This window comes from Pichia kudriavzevii, chromosome 3, assembly GCF_003054445.1.
Source record: "Pichia kudriavzevii chromosome 3, complete sequence".
Taxonomy (NCBI): Eukaryota; Fungi; Ascomycota; class Pichiomycetes; order Pichiales; family Pichiaceae; genus Pichia; species Pichia kudriavzevii.
The window spans coordinates 1,040,809-1,061,135 of NC_042508.1; the positions used below are offsets into that span (position 1 = coordinate 1,040,809).

Here is a 20,327-nt window from a genome sequence, read left to right on the forward strand (position 1 = left end):
TAAGCAATTTGTACAAAAAAAAAATTACCCGGTTTTGGAGCTTTCTCTGAAAAGTTTTTATGTTCTTTTTCATAGATTTTTCAACTTGAAGAAGAACTAAGTGTGATATTACATTAGCCTTTCCATTGAATACAAAGACTACACAGGGAAACAATGGCTTCTTTAAATCTTACAAAACCAAATTATTCTCATCCTAGAATCATAGCACCATTAAACATTTCAATAGACTCTAGTGCATTATTGGAAATTATCGAATTCATATACCATGACAACTCTGCAGATGAAGAATCCTCTACTTCTAGATTAATTGGTACCCTTCTAGGTATTAACTCTGAAGACGGCAATATTGTGATCAAATCTGCCTATGTTGTTCCTCATAAAGAAATCGACGGTGATTTGATTTTTGAGGAATCATTCCATTTCTCGACTTACCAATTGTACAAAAGAAGCAACCCTAATCTTCAAGTTGTGGGTTGGTTCTCTACAAATGACAACTTGGATTTATCTGCAGGTCTCTTACATGAATTCTACTCAAAGTCGTCACCACACTCACAGCAAATTTTGCTTACGTTAAACCACACTGACGAAAACGGGCAAATTGTTTCCCCTGTCGTCAAAACTTACATCTCTGGACCTGTTGGATTACCTGCATCATCTCAGTTAGCACAAAAAATCGGATTGGACAAGTCAGGTGCATATGCATTTGCTGAAATTGAGAACACCATCAAGTACTCACAAAATGAACTAACCTCTTTGCAATTCATCAACAAAGCTGCAAAAAATCACGATCAATTGACAGACATCACTTCTAGTGATGAACTCAGACAGTTGAAGTCCAGTTTAACAAAAATTAATGAAATGATTACTGTTTTGCAGGAGTATACCGACCGTGTCAGTAAAGGAGAGATTCAAGGTGATGAAAAGATTGGCCAACTGCTCCAAAGTGCATTGAAATTCCAAATTCCAGAGTCTGAAATAAGCCAATTCAAATCTAAGATTGAGGAACATACTAACGATGCATTACTTATTGAGTACTTGTCTTCCTGTATTCAGCAACAACTGGAACTAAGCTCTAAGTTAACCAACTTTGTGTTACCGGAGGATGCTTTGAAGGCTGCACATTGAAGAATTGCCAGAATAATATTTTGATGTATCATGTAAAGTAGAGGTTTTTTTATAATCTTTAATATGTTTTCTACACACTTTTCTTAAAATCTTTATTTAGTTATCGAACCAATTTAAAGTCTCTTGCGAGAGGCGTTTTCTATTTCATCTAATCAATAAAAAAAAGATTGCATTGTATATCAATGAAAGCATATAAAAAACTAATTTACAAAAGACTAAGAAAACGACACCATGAAAAGAAAAAAAAAAACAAAAAATGGTGTAATATAGAAACTATAATCTCGAAGCCAAAACTCAAACCTCATCTCCAAAGATAAATTGATACTCAGCAGCATCACCCATATCAATCAGTAATGCTTCAACATCATCCATCACCTGTTCATCAAACAATCCATTCTTAGTTTGTCGTAAACCCTCAGCATGCGCTTCTGCTATACTAGCACGTCTATATTTTGCTTTAGATGCTCTGCTCATTGACTTCCTTCTTCGTGAAGACGGTGCATTATAAGGAGCAGATATCTCAAAATCTGGGTTGCTTATAAAAGTTTCATTAAGCTCGAGTGGCTCGAGCCCTATCAGTAGAACTTCATCAACTTGATTTGGATCGATGGGGTCAGCGCTCATATCTGTTGGTGTGTTCCTAGGTTTGGGTATAAGGGTCTGTGATTGAGTGCTCTGTTTATAATGTTTGTGTGATGAGTGTCCGATCAGTTTTGCGTTCTTCAGTTTACCTTTAGACAACTTATGATGAGATTTTCTGCGATTTCTTTCTGTAAACGAAAATCTCCGAGTGAGACTTATATCATTAGCTGGGTTTTTCAAGCCCTTGTTTCTAAAAGCAGTAAGCGGGATACGTTTATCACCAAAAAAGTCTTCAAAATCCTCCTTTTGTTCATTATTTGGGTAATCTTCATCAAACTCACTAATGTTGATTAACTCATCAAGAGCAATATTGTTGGAATTATTGGCATTATTTGTACTTTCAGGTTTGCCCAATGCTGCGGCTTTCTGGACTAATGAGTGCGTGTCACTAAGCGGTTGTAAAAATCTAGTTGAAAATCCATCGATAACACTAAATGGTTTCTTTGTGATAAAAGTACCAAGTTTAGGAGCCCGAAATTGGTCCTTGCTTGATGACAATATTTCCTTTGCATGCTTACTTCCTACAATGTTTCCGGACTTTTTGGGTAAATTTTCATCTTCATCAGTTTCATCTCCATCAACAACAGACCCATTCATATTTTCAGAATCAGAGTCCTCTTCAAATATGTATTCCAAGAGTTTGGTATCATCATCACTATCGGCAATTGCATTAGATGTAAATTTAGAGGTGAAATTGGAATCCGTATTAGAAATGCCAAGCATTTTACGTATATCTTTTGTGTGAACGTTACCTGCGTTGCTGTTACCAGTGGTATTTTTCCTCATGCTGCCCTTAACTGACTTCTTCCTATACCTTTTTGTGTACTTCGGATCAGAATTTAGTTTCCTTTCTTCATCATCGGAAGATAAGAGAGATTGATTCAAAATGGAAGACCGACGTCTCATTGCTTGTTGCTTGGGCAAAAACTGCTCAAAATTATCCAAAATGTCAAGGTCTAAATCATCCACGTCGTCCTTATATTCATTTTGAAGCTGCTGATAATACATACTGCTTCTTCGGTTTTTGTAAGACTGTTTAGGATGTTTTTCAAAGTCCTCCAGCATTGCCTGGGTTTCCTCCTTCATCATATACGCATCATCAGTATTGTTTAAGCTATCTATCGAGGTATCCTTTAAATTTGGTTTGTTAATGGAATTGTGGTCTATGTTATGTTGGTTGGCTATTAGATAGTCAAAATCATCGTCACTGTTGTCCATATTTTGTAGCTCTAGATCATCATTGTCTTTGAGTAACGTTTGAATCAAATCGTTATTGTCAAACTCGTAATCTGCATCTGAGTTTATTTCCTTTTCGTTAAATTTAGGGACATCTATATCAATCTTATTATCCTCTACTTTGTCAGATTTTATCTGTTCCTTTGATACACTCTCCTCATCAACTACTTCACCGATATCTTCGTCTCGCAATTTATCCAAAACATTTCTATCATCTTTCTCTTTTGCATTTTGAAAATTAACTGGATTGGGTTCTTTACTCTGTCCGTCAAACGAAAAGTCAAAATCGATATCTTCAAAATCGTCATTTAAGTCAACATTACTGGAATTAGAACGATCATTGACATCATCCAAATTCGTATCTAAATTGTCCAATTTCCGTTCCTCGTTTTCAATAACAGCGTCCACTAGATCGTCATCCAATTCAGATTCTTCATTCTCAACTAACAAGCCTTCACTATTCATCGGAGATGCAGACGGTGATACAGACGACTTCTCATTGGCTTGTTTCTTTAAACCCTTCACGGCCTTCATTGCCTTCAAACGCCTTTGTTTGGTCAACTGAACAAAATCAATATTTTCATCGTCTGAAGAAGATGAATAATCATCTTCAGAACCTGAAGAGGCTACCACATTGCTAACCTGAACAGGTTTATTTTTCACATACATATCACCATCGTAGTCATCAGATTCCGATTCCGAATCTGAATCTGAGGATTCGGCATCAGATGAGTCTTCTGACGAAGAGTTGCTCATAATACTAAATCGCCGACTCACCTTCTTGGTAGTGGTTGTTTTAAAAGGACCTTTTTTGGCCACACTTTTCGATGCGGAATACGATTTCTTGGGCACTTTTGAACTTGGAGGCATTGTGTTTTCTTTAGAAAAGGCCACTATCAAACTTCTATTTTCTAAATGTAATTGTTCTTTATGTTCGATTGATCTTGTGTGAATGAACTATTCGATCTGAAAGAAGGATAAAAAAAACGTATTGAGGGGTAATGTTTCTGTATTTACCTATAAAAGCAACAGACTTATTGGACACCAATTTTCCAGCAGAATTCGTCCAAGCAGAATTTGAACGGATATCTCAACTTTTTCCCCAGTATGAAGATCTACTGTACAGAGAACAAGGTGATCCTTTGAAGAGTGATGATGTCCTTTATAGTCTCAAAAAAGGAATAGAATAAACTAAAGCACTTCTTTTTTATGCTATATCGCAGCATTTTTTTTTTCTATAAAAAAAAAATTTGAAATGAAAAATATGGCTCCCGCTTCCCGATTCGGTTGCTAACAGGCGAAAATTGACAAACCACACTTCAGAGGGATCTCTTTGTTGAGCGATATAAGAAGAAGAGGAGGGGTCCAAATGGAAAGTTGCTGACCATGATGGTTCCAATTTAATGATGAACTACCCCCAGATAAAAGAACCAAATAAAAACCTAATCCATTGGAGGATTGTGTAGATAACCTATAAAATGTAATTTTTAATAGGGAACACCTTTAAGGACGCATGTTATGTTATACGTCAGCCAAAAATTTGGTTTACACGTCGGTTATAGGCCAAAAATCCACCTAAGTGTCGGAAATAGCGAGCCAGGCTTTTCCTTTTGGTTGTGTATTGTTGTCTATATTTAAACACTACAAAGGCTAATATGATGGAAACCTTCTCAGAAGACACCAAAACGCCCCATTTTTAACTATTCACTGGATTCAAGCGATTCGAATGATCTCAGTGGGAGCGTCTATTAGAGGGGCGTGTGTCTATCAGATTGCTCCATTGAGAGTTTATTCTTCTGCAGGTGCACGTAAGCCTGTAAGACTTACCAACCGGCCACCGTCTAAGACACACTTTTGGGCCAGCGAGAAACCTATAACTTCAGCCACTATATCTTCACCATCCAAAGCCAAGAAAACAGATAGGCAACCTACTAGGTTTTGGAAAAAGGCCCTTATTGGTCTCTTTGGATCGACTTTCCTCATATATTTAGGAGACTCGTATCTTGGGCATGGTATCATTGAGAGAAACGTGAGGTCGATATCCACTTTGATTGCGTTGTCCGTTGACTACAAAATGCATTTCCAGGAAGATTACGACGTGGATGCATTACATGAAAGAAACGCTCAAAGGTTGTATGATTTGATACTCGAAAACAAGGGGCTTTATATCAAGCTTGGACAAATGATTGCGGTTCAGGGAACCATGTTCCCCAAACATTATCAGGACAAATTCAAGATGCTCTTTGACAGAGCCCCAGTTGAGCCTTGGTCAACTTGTGATATGACCTTGAGAAAAGAATTGGGACAGGACTATCAGGAGAAACTCTTTCAATCTATTGAGAAAGAACCTGTTGCTTCTGCTTCCATTGCACAGGTTCATCAGGCCGTTTTAAAGAATGGGGAAAAAGTTGCTGTTAAAATCCAAAAGAACTCGGTCTCAAGGCAGATGGAATCAGATTTATTTACTTACAGGTACGTTATGTATTTTTATGGATGGTTGTTTGAAATGCCCTTGGAGAAAACCGTCAATTATGTCTGCGACAAAATGAGGGAGGAACTCAACTTCAAGAAGGAGTATCAAAATGCAAAAATGATTACTAAACTGATCGAAGATGACGATGAATTCAGTAAGAGTCAACAATACTATATTCCGAAATACTACGGTGATATTTCCAGTGCTAAAATTTTGATAAGTGAATGGATGGATGCCCAATTGGTCAGTAAATACCAAGAGTTGTCTGACTATGGGTTCAATTTAAAGATACTCTTAACTCAGATTACCAAGATTTACGCTCGTCAGGTATTCACATGGGGATTGGTTCACTGTGATCTCCATCCGGGTAATCTAATGGTTAGAAACATTGAAGTTGAGAATTATAATTGGCTCACATCGATGTTTTGGAGACGTAAAAATATTCAGCAGCTGGTTATTTTAGATCACGGCTTGTACGAGAATTTTACACCTAAATTCAAAAGGCAATATGCGGAATTTTGGAAATATAGTATGGAAAAGCATTACGACAAAACTAAAGAGGTATTATCCTCATGGGGAATTGAGGTTGATGAAATGACTATGACCCTGATTGGTATAGGGGACAGGCATAGTCCATTGATAAAAGAGCATGTTAAAAAAGTTATGAATATGACCTACTTTCAAAGACAATTGATGTTAAAGGAGAAAATGAAAGAGTTTTTTCAGAACACTGATAAGTTTCCCCTATGTTTAGTTTTTGTGATGAGATCGATGCGAATCCTCCAAGGCTTGAATAGAAATTTTGGTGCTCCAGTAAACAGATTGGCATTGCTAGTTGATGAGGCAAACAAAAGCGTTGAACACCTCATACTACAAACAGGTGAAGCAGATAATTGGAAAGACTATTTCACTAGAAAATATGTTTCTCTCACAGTCAAGGTCGTTAGTAACATACTATTCAGTATTAACAAAACTTACATTTGGCTATGTAATCGTATTTCCAACCTACATGTGCAGAATTTGGAAGATGCGTATGATGAGGAAATCGTTGCAGCGGGACAGATGATGGGTTTCGAGAGCGTTCCATCTTCAAAAGAGCTTATAGTATGAGTTTCCATGCCACCATCTACATCACATTCTTGTATTTAAACATATATCTCTATAGATGTATACGTGTGTACCTGTATCTGGTTAATTTTTCAAAATTAAACATGAATAATAGTAATTTACCAAATGCATATTTACGAAACTGCTGAGAAAAGCCTCTTGGTGTCACCGCGGTAAAATTTTGAAAATTCATCTTGATAACAAATTTCAGGCACATTGTCTTTATATCTTTCTTTATATTTAAAGAGTTGAGTGTCCGAGGTGATAAAGTTGCTGTGAGGGGGATCCAGCTTTAACATTTATTTGTGAATTGTTTAATTGGTAACTGAAGGCAGAAATTAGCTTTGGCAAATTATTACAAGTGCCCTACACCCTGAATAGAGCAATTTTCAAGTGTCGATTGGTGTTACCCTCTTGTCTCTGGAAAGAAAAGAGGGCAGATAAGAAACATCCCATAGTACTACGGAAAGAATCTGGAGATGGACTTAATAAAGCTTCCCCAAAATGTGATTGAAAATATAGCACTACAGATGGGATCTTCTGATAGAATAAGGCTTGCTCTAACTAATAAAACGATGTTCCAACATGTCATAGGTTCAGTGTATCATACAATTATATACCAGCCGTCTTCAGAATATCCAATTATCAAGCGAAATGATAATGTTATTGATAATGTAACTCTAATAAATGATGGAAATATAACTTTGTTCTTTGAAACCATATCAAGACCTTCAGTGCTAAATTTTTATTATTCAGATTTAGTGATTGAGCTGTACCTAGAAAAGATATCTCACTTATCCGCATTTGATTTAGTGTCATGGAGACAGACTCAGATGCCTCATTTCAGCTGTTTAGAAAGATATCAATTCCCTGAAGAGATCAGCATTCCTCCTATAACTTTTCAAGATGCTCCAAATTTGAACACATTAATTGTTGATCGTAACTTTTGTGACTATTTGGATCATAGTGTGGAATCTATCAACTTCCTCCACAGCGAAAAAATCCAAAACATGTATATTAAGGGCGTTTTGGGTAGAAATGAAGATATGACGATGTTTAAGTTGCTCACGAGAAATCCGCAAATGATTCGACATCTTCAAGAGCTTCATTTTTTAGTTGACCGACATGAAAACTATGAAGTTGTTTACAGGAGAATTGTAGGTTTTTTTGCAATCTTGAGAAAAATGAATCTAGGAATGCATCAGGTACACAAGCTTTCAGTTACTTTAACAAATCGATCCTCTTCGAGCATCATTTCATTAATAAGCAAACATATAATATTTGAAAACTTGAGTGAACTAACCTTGTTCATACAAGACGACGGTAAAGTTTTGACATTGGTTAAGTCTTTAGATAGGCTCACCAACATTATCCGATACCACGGTAGCAATATTAGGAAACTAAATTTGAGGTATGATTTGGTTGGAGAAGATATTGAGAAAAACCATTTACGTTCGATGATGTTGTTAAAACTTTGTGAATCATTCCAAAATCTAACACATTTAAACTACGATTTAAAAATAAGTGGGCTGAACTTTTCCAATATGTTGATGATCTTGGGATCTCCCATAACAAACAATATCAAATCTATCATCGATCTAAGAATAAACGTTTACCAACCATCAGAAAATTTAGTTGGTAATATTGTTTCCACATTGGAAGAGGCTATGCAGCTATTTCCTTACTTAAACTTTCTCAATAGATGCAACTGTTTGATATGTCAATCAATCGTTGAAACGTTAGCTCTGGAAGCTGACAATAGCCCGCTTTTATTTGATGAAACTATAAAAGTATCGACATTACTGATAATTGGGCAAGAATTAGACATGGCCCAACGGTTGTCAGAATCATCTATCAACAGTAGTTCGGTGGTCAATAAGCATTCTTCGTGTTTAAGGAAAGATGATTATCCTAAAAATGGATTTCTATTTGATCATTTAATTAATTTGCAACTAAACCATTCCCTCAATTACCTACCAAACTTAAAAAACTTTGAATTATGCGGGCTTATGTATAAGAGAGTAGTTTACGGATTCCACAATAGCACCTCGCACTATAACCATCATTTTGATTTACTTTATGGCAATGAGTTTAGAGGTCTTGAAGACACAATTGTTTCTAATATCATGGGTATGGGACACATTTAGAGGAAACATCAGGTTACGATGATCACAGATGTTCTACACATGTATATCTAGTTGAAAAAAAAAAATAAGGATAAAACACATAAATACTACGTAGCTAGTCTATAGAAGTGTGTAATTATAACGTAAACTGCGTATCTAGGTCATTTGATATTTTGGACCATCACCACCCTCTGGAACTGTCCAGTTGATGTCTTGAGATGGAATTTTAATATCGCAAGTCTTACAATGAATACAATTTTGTGAGTTAATTTTAAACTCAACATCATCATCGCTGTTATTCTCATCCTTTTTAACGTACTCGTACACACCTGCAGGACAGAAACGTTGTTCCACACCTTTGAACTTTGGCCAAGAAATGTCTTTGTGCTTCTGTAAATCCATGTCAGGGATACGCAAATGGCAACGCTCACCCTCGCGATGATAAGTACCAGTTCTACTGACACTAGTCATTAAATCAAAAGTAATGACACCATCTGGCTTAGGATAGTTAATCTTTTCATATTTGCTTGCATCTTCAACACAAGATGAGTCTGTATGGGTATGTTCCAATGTAAAAGGCTCTTTACCCTTGGTTATCATTGTAACTAGACCAGACATACCCAAACCGACAAGTGTGCCAAGGGTTCCCAAATCGGAATTAAATGAAGGCCTAACATTTCTAACTTCATAAAGCTCATCATAAATCCATGAGTTTTTATATGCAGTTTGGTATTCACTTAAATCAATTGCTTTCCATTCGGGTAGAGGCATACCGGTGCTTTCATCTTCCTCTTCTTCCTCTTCTTTGTCCTTGTCTTCGGAGGAATTCTTTTCCTGTGTAAAGGCCAATTCAGCCTCTTGTTGTTCCTTTAGTGCAACGACCTTCTCATACATTGTATCGGCAGCAATGATTCCACTCTTTATAGCGGTATGAGAGCCCTTGATTTTGGGGACATTCATAAAACCTGCACTTGCACCGACAAGGACACCACCTGGGAAATGTAATTGAGGAACAGATTGCCATCCACCTTCATTCAACGCTCTTGCACCATAAGAAATGCATTTACCACCTTCTAAGATATCCTTGTAATATGGGTGTAGCTTCATACGTTGAAATTCTTGATATGGACTGATCCATGGGTTCTTATAGTCCAATCCGATAACCAAACCCAAACTGACAAGGTTGTCTCCAAAATGATACATCCAACCTCCACCGTATAAGCCATCGCTCAAAGGATATCCCAAACTATGTGAAACGTACCCCTTTTTAAACTTATCGGGTTGAACTTGCCACACCTCTTTGATACCCAAACCATAGGTCTGTGGATTTGCCCCGTTTCTTAGCTCAAATTTATTGATCACTTGCTTACTTAGAGATCCGTGACATCCTTCAGCTAAGACAGTCAATCTTGCATGAAATTCCATGCCCCTCTCGAAATCTTCACTGATTGATCCGTTTCTCTGTAAACCGCTATCTCTGGTTGCAATTCCTCTGACACCACCATGGCTATCGTAAATTAGTTCACTCACGGAAGTATTTGGATATATCTCAACGCCTAGTTCTTCTGCTTGCTCGGACATCCATTTTGTGACTTCGGATAAACTTGCAATATAGTTCTTTCCCGCATTCTTCATTTGCGGTGGTTCGGGAAGATCCACAGCCAACCCGTCTTCAAATAAAAACTTTGTATGGTCTTCTGTAACCAAAGTCACTAGTTCTTCAGGTAGAGGTATTTTTTTGCCATTTTCCAATAGTTCAGGAAACAATTCATTTAACGCTCTAGGTTCAAGAACAGCACCGGACAAAATGTGGGAACCAATATCACCCTTTTCCAAAACAACGACTCTTAACTCACCGTCACCCTTTTCGTTGTCAATTTTCTTCAAACGAATAGCCGTTGCTAAACCAGCTGGACCACCACCAACTATACAAACATCAACAGTATCGACTGCTCTTGTTTCAGATAACATTTCGAGCTCATCTTCATCTAGTTCATTTTTAGCGTATTCAATTGAATTGAATCTAGGTGAAGCAGTCGAAAAGGTCATACCTGAAACTCTCTTGAAGCTAGAAGTTTGTTTTTGTGGGGTATTGGAGCCAGTGTGTAAAGTTTTTAAATTTCTTACATTATTTTTTTGCAGGAATGCTGCCAATATTTGTCTATTGCCAGCATTCAGGATGGCTTTACTAGATCTCCTTTCAACAAACGCTAGCATCTTGGTATACTCTTGTTATTATAAGCTACCAATCCTTAAAACATTAATCTGCTGAATACCCTGAAGTTCCAAAAAGAAATTAACGGTACGCATCTGCATCGAATGTCCGGGTCAGAGTCAACCCGGTGAATCACGCTGAGGAAAAAAAATTCCAAAAAAATGAGTAATCGCAAATCCAGTCATTTTCATTTGCAGGATGTTATATAAGCGTTTAAAAGCTTTTATTCTTAAATTGATAGTGTCATTATATTTATACACAGATATTATACATAGAATACGTAGACGGTGAAAAAAAAGGAGGATGCATTTAGGAAACCATAATTTCGAGTATCCGACTTTCTTGTTTTAGTTCTGCAAGCATCTCCTTGGCTATCGACCAATCATCATCTCCATTAAATCTGATGAAATCGCCATCTTCATCCTTAAATTTAAAGGACATTTTTGAATTGCTAACCTCTGAATCCAACCCTAAATGATAACTAATTTTTTGTACCAGAATTTCTACAAGGGTATTGTATTTTATGTCTGAAGGGACACACAGATTAATAACTGACTGATTTTTATTGAAAAGTAGCTTTATGTTTGTGTGGGGCTCGGTGTTTGCAGCTAAATGATTAACGGTCGATAACGTCATGTTGGAGAAGTTAGAGGCAACTTCTTCATTTGTTAGCAACGAAGTTCCAGAAGATGACTTCTTGACCGGCGACACCTTGCTAGGGCTGGAAATAGACATTGATCTTATTGATTTCTCTGTCGGTAGTGGGGGGTATGGTGCATTCAAATTGGAGAAACTTGAGCTGCTAGTTGACCTAAGCTTTTTCATGAATGAATCAGATGACGAACGAGTTCTATCAGAGTTTCTGTTGTTATAATTGAAGCTACTCGTATTGCTAGTCCTATTTGTGGTTCCTGTTAGTAAACTGTTAGAGCTTGATAAACTGCTGAGACTTTTGGCACTGTTATGAGAGTTAATAGTGTCATCAGAATTGGAATCTGCTGACAGTTTTTTGATAGTGTTATTCCACTGATTCAGTTGTTCTTCTGAGCGGAACTTCATGATACATCCCCCGGTATCTTTGTTTCCCTTCCATCGAAGGGTCAGAAAATGGCCTTGTGTTGCAGCAAAATAAGGAGAGTTATCAGCTGGAGTAATCTTGTAGATTTTATTCACATAAACTATTCCGCTAAGCGACAGCTGCAAGGGGCCACTGGAGTTACTAGAGAATGAGAGATTGGACATTTTCTTTGAGCCTAAAATCTTGTTCTTTGAGGAAACATCTTTGAAAAAATAGATGACTTTTTCAAACAGATAACAGTGAACTTCTTTTTCATTTGAATGGCCATCTGTTAATAAATCCTTGACTGTTACTACATTGAAAAATAGTAATTCACCTACATTGTTAGTGTTATATCCCTTCCAATCGACGACTTCTTCCATTAGGTTATTTAAATGCTGGATATTCTCAGACCTCCTCTTAGATTCATTGATATCCATCGCAACTTCTTTAGAAATTATGTAGGCTTGGTGTAATTCATTATAGTTTGGCCATGATGGGTCTGACTCTTTTAGTAATTGGGAGAGGAGCAATGGATATTTTAGTAGCCGCTGGATTGGTTTAATCAGGAAGAAATTTTGTAAATCATAAGGATCTTTGATAATTTTAGAACAATTTCTCAATTTGTTAGCTTCCCTTTTAATTAAATCATTAGCAAAACTTTGGTATAAAGACCAATTTTCGTAGATTTTAAAACCTTCAACTCCTGCATGAATGAACACGGAACCAATTCTTTGGTATATATGTGGTACAGATGCACTACATTCCAGCCCAATTAAAAACTTTCTCTGGAAATCTATGATCTCATTTAGTTGGGGAAATAACATATTAATATCTTCACTTAAAATAGATTGAGAAGATACCAAATCATCTCTATATTGAACCATTATATCCAAATCCTTCACATACCTTCTCTCTGTTTCTATCAACTCTTTTACTATTTTTGACCTAGAATCAGTGATTTTGATTTCATCGGGAATTGGAGGCGATAAAAAAGATGGTTCAAGATTTAATACAAATTCAACCGAATGTATAACTCTTAGTAGATGCGCCGTGTTGTCTGAGAAGACCATTGTCACTGGAAATAGTTCATCATCTCGGATGTTCAAATGTAGTTTGCAGGCACTCAAGAACTGGTAAATGTTCATTTTACAGATTTTCAAGTCGTCGGAGCTAACAATGTCAATTTTATTTTCCGGCTTCAAGGCATTATACATAACGCATAGAGGAGTACCTTGTCTGAGTAGTTTTGAGATTGAAGTAACAGGATCGTAAGATATCTGAGCTGGCAATAACCCCGATGCAAATGTGAACAACGAACTATTCCAACTTGACAAGAAGGAATGAGAAGAATGCGAACTCACGTTTGTGTTTGTGTTTGCAATGCTACCCAGACTGGAACTGTTAATGGTGGCGTCATCCCTGTAGAGAAACTCATTAGATTCCATGCTAGAGATGGCCATTGCTTGCTGTTCTGCTGCGGCATCTGCCTGGTTATATGCCAGTTCTATATATGGTAACATGCCTGGGATTTTTGCAAGGGAGTTCATCAATCGTAAACAAATGTAGTACATTGAATCATTGGAATTGACTGTCCTATTTGTTAGTACGCTTGTTGTTGACATTGCACTGTTTATCACTCTTGCCGGAGTATTAGCTGACGAAGTAGGACCTCCTGTGGTTGGACTACTTGAATTTGGCGAGGAGACACTTGTGTTTGAAGAAGTGCTTACGTGTCGAATGGGAGTCATAAAGGACGACATGGATGTATGGTAGCCTCTACTGTGCAATGGTTCGCTGTATATAATTTGATGTGGTCTGTTCCCGCTTGCACTTAGTTTGGTGTTGTTTTTGAAGAGTCGGTACCTGAACGAACATGTTTGGATTGTCAAACTGAAAAATAAAAAATAAAAAATAAAGAAAAAAAAATAAAGAGAAATAGAAATTAAAAAATTAAAAAATTAAAAAATTAAAAAATTAAAAAATTAAAAAATTAAAAAATTAAAAAATTAAAAAATTAAAAAATTAAAAAATTAAAAAATTAAAAAATTAAAAAACTAAAGAAATTCGAAAAATAAAAATAACAAATAAAATTCATAAATTTCTTACTATCACAATTGTGCTGCTAAGAAAAGCACACACACTGTTTTTTCTTATATAATGTCAGTTTGAAATTACACGCTAGTACACCACCGGCAAAATTGGCAGGCCATATCTTCACTTGAAGAGAGGATCTCTCAATTCCATAGGGATTCACAAAGGTAAAGAAGCCACTCTTTTGGAGTAACGAGTGCTCTCTCTCTGCATAGAGTTATACGTGGGAGTTCATTTACCTTAGAAAGAGGGTCTTTTTTTTGTAGCTTCCCCTGATTGTGGAACAAGTAGGCTGTAAAAGACGCTATTTTACAAACTACAATAGATATCCCACTACACCTCCAAGTAGTTTTTGCTGTTCCTTGGTTCTTTGGTAACCTACTCTCTAACAGCTGAACTCACTTGTTTGCGTGATAAAGACAATTACCGTATTGGTCTAGGGAAGAGAAGAAAGAGGTTAACGTTTTCTGTTTCACTAGCAGGGTGTTGGAATGGCAAACAGTGGACTTGTACAATATGAAAGTTTAAAACGCAACTTTGGACTGTTGTTGGTGCATCCCGTGTGTGAACTCACCAAGGGAGAAGGTGTCATTTCAGAGGATCCACCAAGAGAAGCAATTCTTTATCTTTGGAAATTGCTATGAAACGCAGAGAAAAAGAGAGGAGGGAGGGGGGTACAGTAGTCATTGTGTTCTTCTTGCTAGTGAGATACATAATTTGATATCATATACATCTTTATCTACATCTACTGATGTGCGTCATCATGTGCTTTTCTTCTCCTTAATGAAGCTACGGGCAGACCAAATGGTCTTGTCTAGGATCGATCCAACAGTGAGAATTCCGGCAATAGCAGAGCATAGGGATAGGATAAAGGCACTGAAGGATTTATTATAATCCTCCCTGTTGATTATTTTCAATGGGCTGATGTCAAAATAGAAAAAAAGGCCTGGAATTCCTCCCCTTGCATGGACAGTGTTTGGGTTGACCTCATCACGACCACCTTGGGCCGGTCTGTGATGTTGAGTTGCTGAAAATTCATTAGTATCTATCTTTAACCCATTCAAGTACTCAAATCGTGTATTAACCACTTTCAAGTAGTATGTATAGAGCTCATACTTGTTATTTGCTGAAACTGAATTTCCATCCAATGGATGAGAAGTTCGGTGGTCGTGCTTGTCATTCTTGAAAATATTCTCCAATTCATGGATGTCTTCACCAAATGAAAAATGGTTGATTCTATGCTTAAATGAAAACTTGTCCGGATGCCTATCAAATAGAGACATGTCATGAATGTGTCTACCTCCAATAGTTAGGGAAGCACCTGGGGCAAAATGGATGTTGCCTCCGATTCTATTGATTTCAGCACTGCCCTTGATTCGGCAGCCCTCATTCAACCTAGAATTGACTCTCTCAACGTAACCCTCTTGCTCACACTGTCTGATATCTTTACCATCATAAAATTTCCATCCTGCTCTTGCATACGCATCACGAACAGAATTGCAGGAATTACAACAGACCTTTTCATGGTCTGGCCTGTTTTCATTATCGTTCTGGTTTAAAGATCCATAGCATGGACCGCAGTAACCGTCCTCGTTGGCACCAATGTGAGTATCTTCAATATTCTCGTTGGCATCGAATTGAAGAACTTCAATCTCATTTCCCGTTTCATCCAACCTGATTTTAGTAAACCCATTTTTCAACAGATCAAATTCAATATCTCCTGTACCATCCATAACATCCAAACTAACAAGATCGCATGGCATCTCAGGAAATGTTATATCGAGGTTGATATCCAGATGTTTGTTCCTATCTCTATCGACCACTAATTCGGGTCTTAAAACAATTCTATTGTAATCTTGATACTCATTGAATAAAAGAATGAACGTTGTGATTGCACAGATAATGGTTATTATACCACCGGTACTTGTCTTGATCTTCCTTTCATCGATAGTACGTGCAAACGCATCAAAGTTGAAGAGTGTAGGTCCCTTCCCCATAGTGGTTTATCTCTTGTTCTTAACCTATGAAAATTTCTCTTCGACTTAGATGTAAGCTTTGCTTTTCGTGTATCTTTTATAAAAAATCCACCTTTTCCTTTCTCGAGACAATTGGCAGAACAAACGCGGCTTGTGGAATAAATTATTGAAACACTTTAGAGGTAGAATATACAGAACGTTAGATACATTGGGAAAGTGTGCAAGAGGAAAGAGTAAGGAGGAAGGAAATAAAAAACAAACTAAAAGAGACTATACAACAAACATAAGCTACTGTGAAGATGGCGGACGTTGTTGCTGCTGTTGCATCATGTTAGCCATGACTTGGAACATTGCATTCATATCTGGTGTACCATTACTACCATTACCTGAATTTGGTGCACTGTTCATTCCTTGTAGTGCTTGGGCTTGCGCCGGTGGTAAGCCACCTTGTTGATTCTGCATTTGAGACATCGCTTGCATCATTGCTTGCATCATTTGCGACTGATCCATTGGTGGTTGGTTGTTCATGTTCATGCCGGGCATATTCATCTGTGGAGAGCCCATTCCTGGAATTGGCGGCATTCCATGCGGTGGCGGAGCACCACCCATAGGTGGGAACTGCTGATGATGTTGAGGTGGTGTTGGTTGAGGATACCCGCTCATCATTGGTTGCTGTGGCATCGGTGGCTGCATGAATTGATTATGGCCATAGCTACCATTTAAAGGCATATGGTTTGGATTGAATCTTTGGTTGTTGTAACCACCATGATTGTTATTATTATTTCCATTATTGTTATGCCCTCTATTATCAGACTTTGGACCATTAAATGCCGAATTTGTTGGCATTTTCCTTGATATGGATTTCGATGATACACCGTGACCAACTTCAATATCAGGCTCTTCGATAAACAACCCACTTTGTAAGGGTAAATCTGGAGTCGTACCACCCCATTCTGCAGATAAAATCCATTTCCTATCAGCATCGGTCAACCGTTGAATTGGAATTGTAGATATACCTGTTTGGTAATTACAACAATCTCTTGGACCAAAACCAACTCCCCATCTGGCACGTAAACCAGAAGGGTGTGACACAGAAAAGGCCTGGATAACCTGATCGGCCTCGGCTCTTGAATATACTTTAACAAATGCATGCTTTCTTGCGGTATTTATGATACAAGTCTGAACTTCCGCATAGGGTTTTAAAGTTTGGATTAATTGATAATCATCCATCGAATGTGGAACCCCACCAATAAAGATGGTTCTAGAATAAACATTAATACAGCCTTGAGGGATGGTATTATCAATAAAAGATTTCTTTGGTCTGAAATGTGGATTACTAGGTTCGTTTCTTTCACCATCATGGCCTGGTTTATTATTACTATCACGATTTGGTGATCTCTCTCTCTTCCGGTCATTATAAGAAGAATTACTATTTGAGGAACTAGTATGACCACTTCCTCGACCTCTATCATTCCTATCTCTGAAAGTATCTTCATTAGATTGATTATTACTTGGAGTGTTTGTCATTTTATTCATATTTTGTAGCAGTTGGAAAATTGCATTTGGATTGGAAGCGTTTGAATCGTTAGATATATTTGATGATGAAGAAGGTGGGGAAGAAATAGAGTTGTTTACTGAGTTTGTAGCATTTGTGTCGTTTTTCTTCGTAGTAGTAATGGTAGAAGAAGAGGGAGAAGTGTTGGATGTATTATTGGCGTTATTTGATTTGGAGGTGCTCTTTGCCAAATTAGCCAAAGCTTGTAAAACAGAAGTTGGATCTTTGTTAATGGACGAATTGGTAGAGCCCCCGTCATTTGTTGTTGAGGTTGAGGTTGATGTCGATAATTGAGCCTTCTTTCTAGGTGGTGTACCAGGAGGGGTAAAAGTCTTAAAATATTTCTCCTTGATACTATTCAATAATTCAATTCTAAAAGTAGAGCAATTAATCCAAATGTCTATTAATTTACAGATTTTATCTTTAACGTCATCATTAGCCATTGGTATAGCATCATTTAGCCAATCTTCAATTTTTTCACTGATTTTATAAATTGCTGCAGGAGCGGTACCGTTTGGAGCGTCTGCGTTAATTTCTACATTACTACCACATTCGTCGATTAAACCTCTTGTAATTGCATCAATAACATATAATGGACCTAATTTATTAGATACGGGGATTTGATTATATTCTTCGATTAGAATATTTACTAGGTTATCTTCATCGTCAACATGGGAAAGGAAATAATCCTTCAAGTTTTTAATTCTTGAGCCGGATACTCCCGGTGGTTTTAAACTACCTAATTCTTTGAACGTATTTCTAAATTCTGTTGTAGATTCTAGCATTTCTTACCATAAAGACACTTTAAAGAGATCTATTAGAAGGAACACACCGTTAACATTTCAAAATTGCAGGAGGTGCGGACGCTCCTCCTTTTTATAGTTTTCATTCTGCAAATTTCTCGTACCCTCAATGGCCGTTCTGCGGATGTAGACAGAAACAAAAGAAGTGAAAAGAAGAAAAAAAAAAAAAAATTATGAAATCCAGTAACGCGTTACCAAACACGCATTGGCAAAATTAGTGAGTGGAAAAATAGAAGGTTTTACAATTTCGCAATAATGTGGCTAATGAATAATTAAGTAAGCAATTGAAATTGTTACTTTTTGCTCGCATAATTGTAAGATACTTATCACAATCTTATATCAAACAAGTAACGAAAAAAAAAATAAAATAAAATAAAATAAAATAAAATAAAATAAAAGGAGGAAGCGAGGCGTTCGATAGGGGGGACCACTATGCGCAGTTGGAAAACCTTGGATTCAAAACACACAATTGTGTGAGGAAATGGAGAAGGGCACTCTGTTTGGAGAAACCGACGGTATAATGGCTCGCTGCACAGGAACTTTTGAAACAGAGAGTGGATTTGAAGGCGAGATCAGAAGATGGAGTGAGGAGGAACGCCCCAAGGCCGAGACTAAAAGGAAAAGGTTGAACAGATATGAAGGCATTGAAGAAAGTGTGCTTGATGGTATGGAATATTTGTTGTCACAACTTGACAACGTAATAGCACTACGAGCAATGTTTCCCAATTTAGAGAAACGGATGAACAATGTCAAATTTCTCAAACCATTAAAAATGGTGTTGGCTCAGGTTGCGAAAATCTATGTGATTGTGATCTTATTGTACATAAGACGATTTCTAATGAGGTTGATGAGATTGAATCGCCTCATTAAAATGGTAAAGACCGAATATACGATTTTGGAGAATAACTTCCAAACCATTACAAGAGTTAAGAATAAAAACAATGCCAACGGCTGTGGCAACTATACTAAGAATAACAGAAAAACAAATAAGGTTACACAGTACCATGAAAAGAGTTTGCAAATCTTATACACTGAAAAGGCAAAGGCGATCTTTGAGCTTGTGGGCTACGTCAGCGACTTACTCTTAAATCTAGGCGCTCTTACACGGAGGATAAAGTTGGGGAAACCAATTTCCAGAATCTTGGGGATTTTCAGCTGGGCACTTAACATGTACCGTATTTGCCGAGACGGCAATAATAAGAATGAGCAATTTATCCATGAATTAGAGACAAGGTACAGTGATGTGCTCTGAAGGTGGCCAATACCATGGCATACGTGTCAAAAGGAACTGGGGAGTGCTTGAAAAAGAGCGGGAACGACCTTTGAGTTAATGCATGGAAGAAATAGAAGAAAATCGTTCAATAATATCCTTTGATATCAATGGGTTTTTCCGGGCCATATGTATGCAAGTTTTGTAATGCCAGCGGTCAAAAGTAATAATAACGCCATATAAATGGGAGAGAATAAAATCACACCCCCAACAATCAGAGTAAGGTTGTAAGGTCGTAAGAGAAGGGGGTCCATTCTTCTCAATCTGGAACATATTATTTAGTAATACGTTCCTCTAAACGCCGCGGATAAAAGAGGCTTTAGTGAAAACTCGGATCATTATATATCTAGTTTTTCCGTGTAATTCGTATAGAGCCGTTTGTTTACGACTGGCTGCAAACACACACGATCGTTCTCCTCATCTCTCTTCATCCCACCACGGTTTTTCACTACGTGTGGCTAATAGAGGACGCTGGTAAAAGAAACAAAAAAAAAAAAAAAGTGGGGTATCCTATAACTCTGGAATAGAGCTCTCCCTTATTCTCCGCATCAAAAACGAAAACGGAACAACGTCGTAACTTGCCCGATTCTACCGGAAACCCCGGAAAAACCGATCAACAACCTCTATCTGAGTTTGTGGTTGGATTGG

At 37.3% G+C, this 20,327-nt stretch overlaps 9 protein-coding genes across 9 annotated transcripts; 4 read left to right on the top strand and 5 right to left on the bottom strand.

The window, feature by feature from the left end:
* Window positions 1–153: 153 nt before the first annotated feature.
* On the top strand, window positions 154–1,125 carry C5L36_0C04800 (uncharacterized protein; the record flags this gene model as incomplete). Its single annotated transcript, XM_029466167.1, has 1 exon — window positions 154–1,125. The coding sequence occupies one exon, from the start codon at window positions 154–156 to the stop codon at window positions 1,123–1,125; it is 972 nt and encodes a 323-aa protein (XP_029322027.1).
* A 294-nt stretch (window positions 1,126–1,419) lies between these two features.
* C5L36_0C04810 (uncharacterized protein) lies at window positions 1,420–3,873 on the bottom strand (the record flags this gene model as incomplete). The annotated part of the gene is made up of 1 exon (XM_029466168.1): window positions 1,420–3,873. One exon carries the CDS (start codon window positions 3,871–3,873, stop codon window positions 1,420–1,422), a length of 2,454 nt encoding a protein of 817 aa, XP_029322028.1.
* Window positions 3,874–4,729: 856 nt separating this feature from the next.
* Window positions 4,730–6,586, top strand: C5L36_0C04820 (uncharacterized protein; the record flags this gene model as incomplete). Its single annotated transcript, XM_029466169.1, has 1 exon — window positions 4,730–6,586. One exon carries the CDS (start codon window positions 4,730–4,732, stop codon window positions 6,584–6,586), a length of 1,857 nt encoding a protein of 618 aa, XP_029322029.1.
* Window positions 6,587–7,062: 476 nt separating this feature from the next.
* Window positions 7,063–8,730, top strand: C5L36_0C04830 (uncharacterized protein; the record flags this gene model as incomplete). Its single annotated transcript, XM_029466170.1, has 1 exon — window positions 7,063–8,730. One exon carries the CDS (start codon window positions 7,063–7,065, stop codon window positions 8,728–8,730), a length of 1,668 nt encoding a protein of 555 aa, XP_029322030.1.
* Window positions 8,731–8,865: 135 nt separating this feature from the next.
* On the bottom strand, window positions 8,866–10,926 carry C5L36_0C04840 (uncharacterized protein; the record flags this gene model as incomplete). Its single annotated transcript, XM_029466171.1, has 1 exon — window positions 8,866–10,926. The coding sequence occupies one exon, from the start codon at window positions 10,924–10,926 to the stop codon at window positions 8,866–8,868; it is 2,061 nt and encodes a 686-aa protein (XP_029322031.1).
* A 307-nt stretch (window positions 10,927–11,233) lies between these two features.
* Window positions 11,234–13,744, bottom strand: C5L36_0C04850 (uncharacterized protein; the record flags this gene model as incomplete). The annotated part of the gene is made up of 1 exon (XM_029466172.1): window positions 11,234–13,744. One exon carries the CDS (start codon window positions 13,742–13,744, stop codon window positions 11,234–11,236), a length of 2,511 nt encoding a protein of 836 aa, XP_029322032.1.
* A 1,092-nt stretch (window positions 13,745–14,836) lies between these two features.
* C5L36_0C04860 (uncharacterized protein) lies at window positions 14,837–16,072 on the bottom strand (the record flags this gene model as incomplete). Its single annotated transcript, XM_029466173.1, has 1 exon — window positions 14,837–16,072. The coding sequence occupies one exon, from the start codon at window positions 16,070–16,072 to the stop codon at window positions 14,837–14,839; it is 1,236 nt and encodes a 411-aa protein (XP_029322033.1).
* Window positions 16,073–16,339: 267 nt separating this feature from the next.
* On the bottom strand, window positions 16,340–18,391 carry C5L36_0C04870 (uncharacterized protein; the record flags this gene model as incomplete). The annotated part of the gene is made up of 1 exon (XM_029466174.1): window positions 16,340–18,391. The coding sequence occupies one exon, from the start codon at window positions 18,389–18,391 to the stop codon at window positions 16,340–16,342; it is 2,052 nt and encodes a 683-aa protein (XP_029322034.1).
* Window positions 18,392–18,890: 499 nt separating this feature from the next.
* C5L36_0C04880 (uncharacterized protein) lies at window positions 18,891–19,661 on the top strand (the record flags this gene model as incomplete). The annotated part of the gene is made up of 1 exon (XM_029466175.1): window positions 18,891–19,661. One exon carries the CDS (start codon window positions 18,891–18,893, stop codon window positions 19,659–19,661), a length of 771 nt encoding a protein of 256 aa, XP_029322035.1.
* Between the last annotated feature and the right edge of the window lie 666 nt (window positions 19,662–20,327).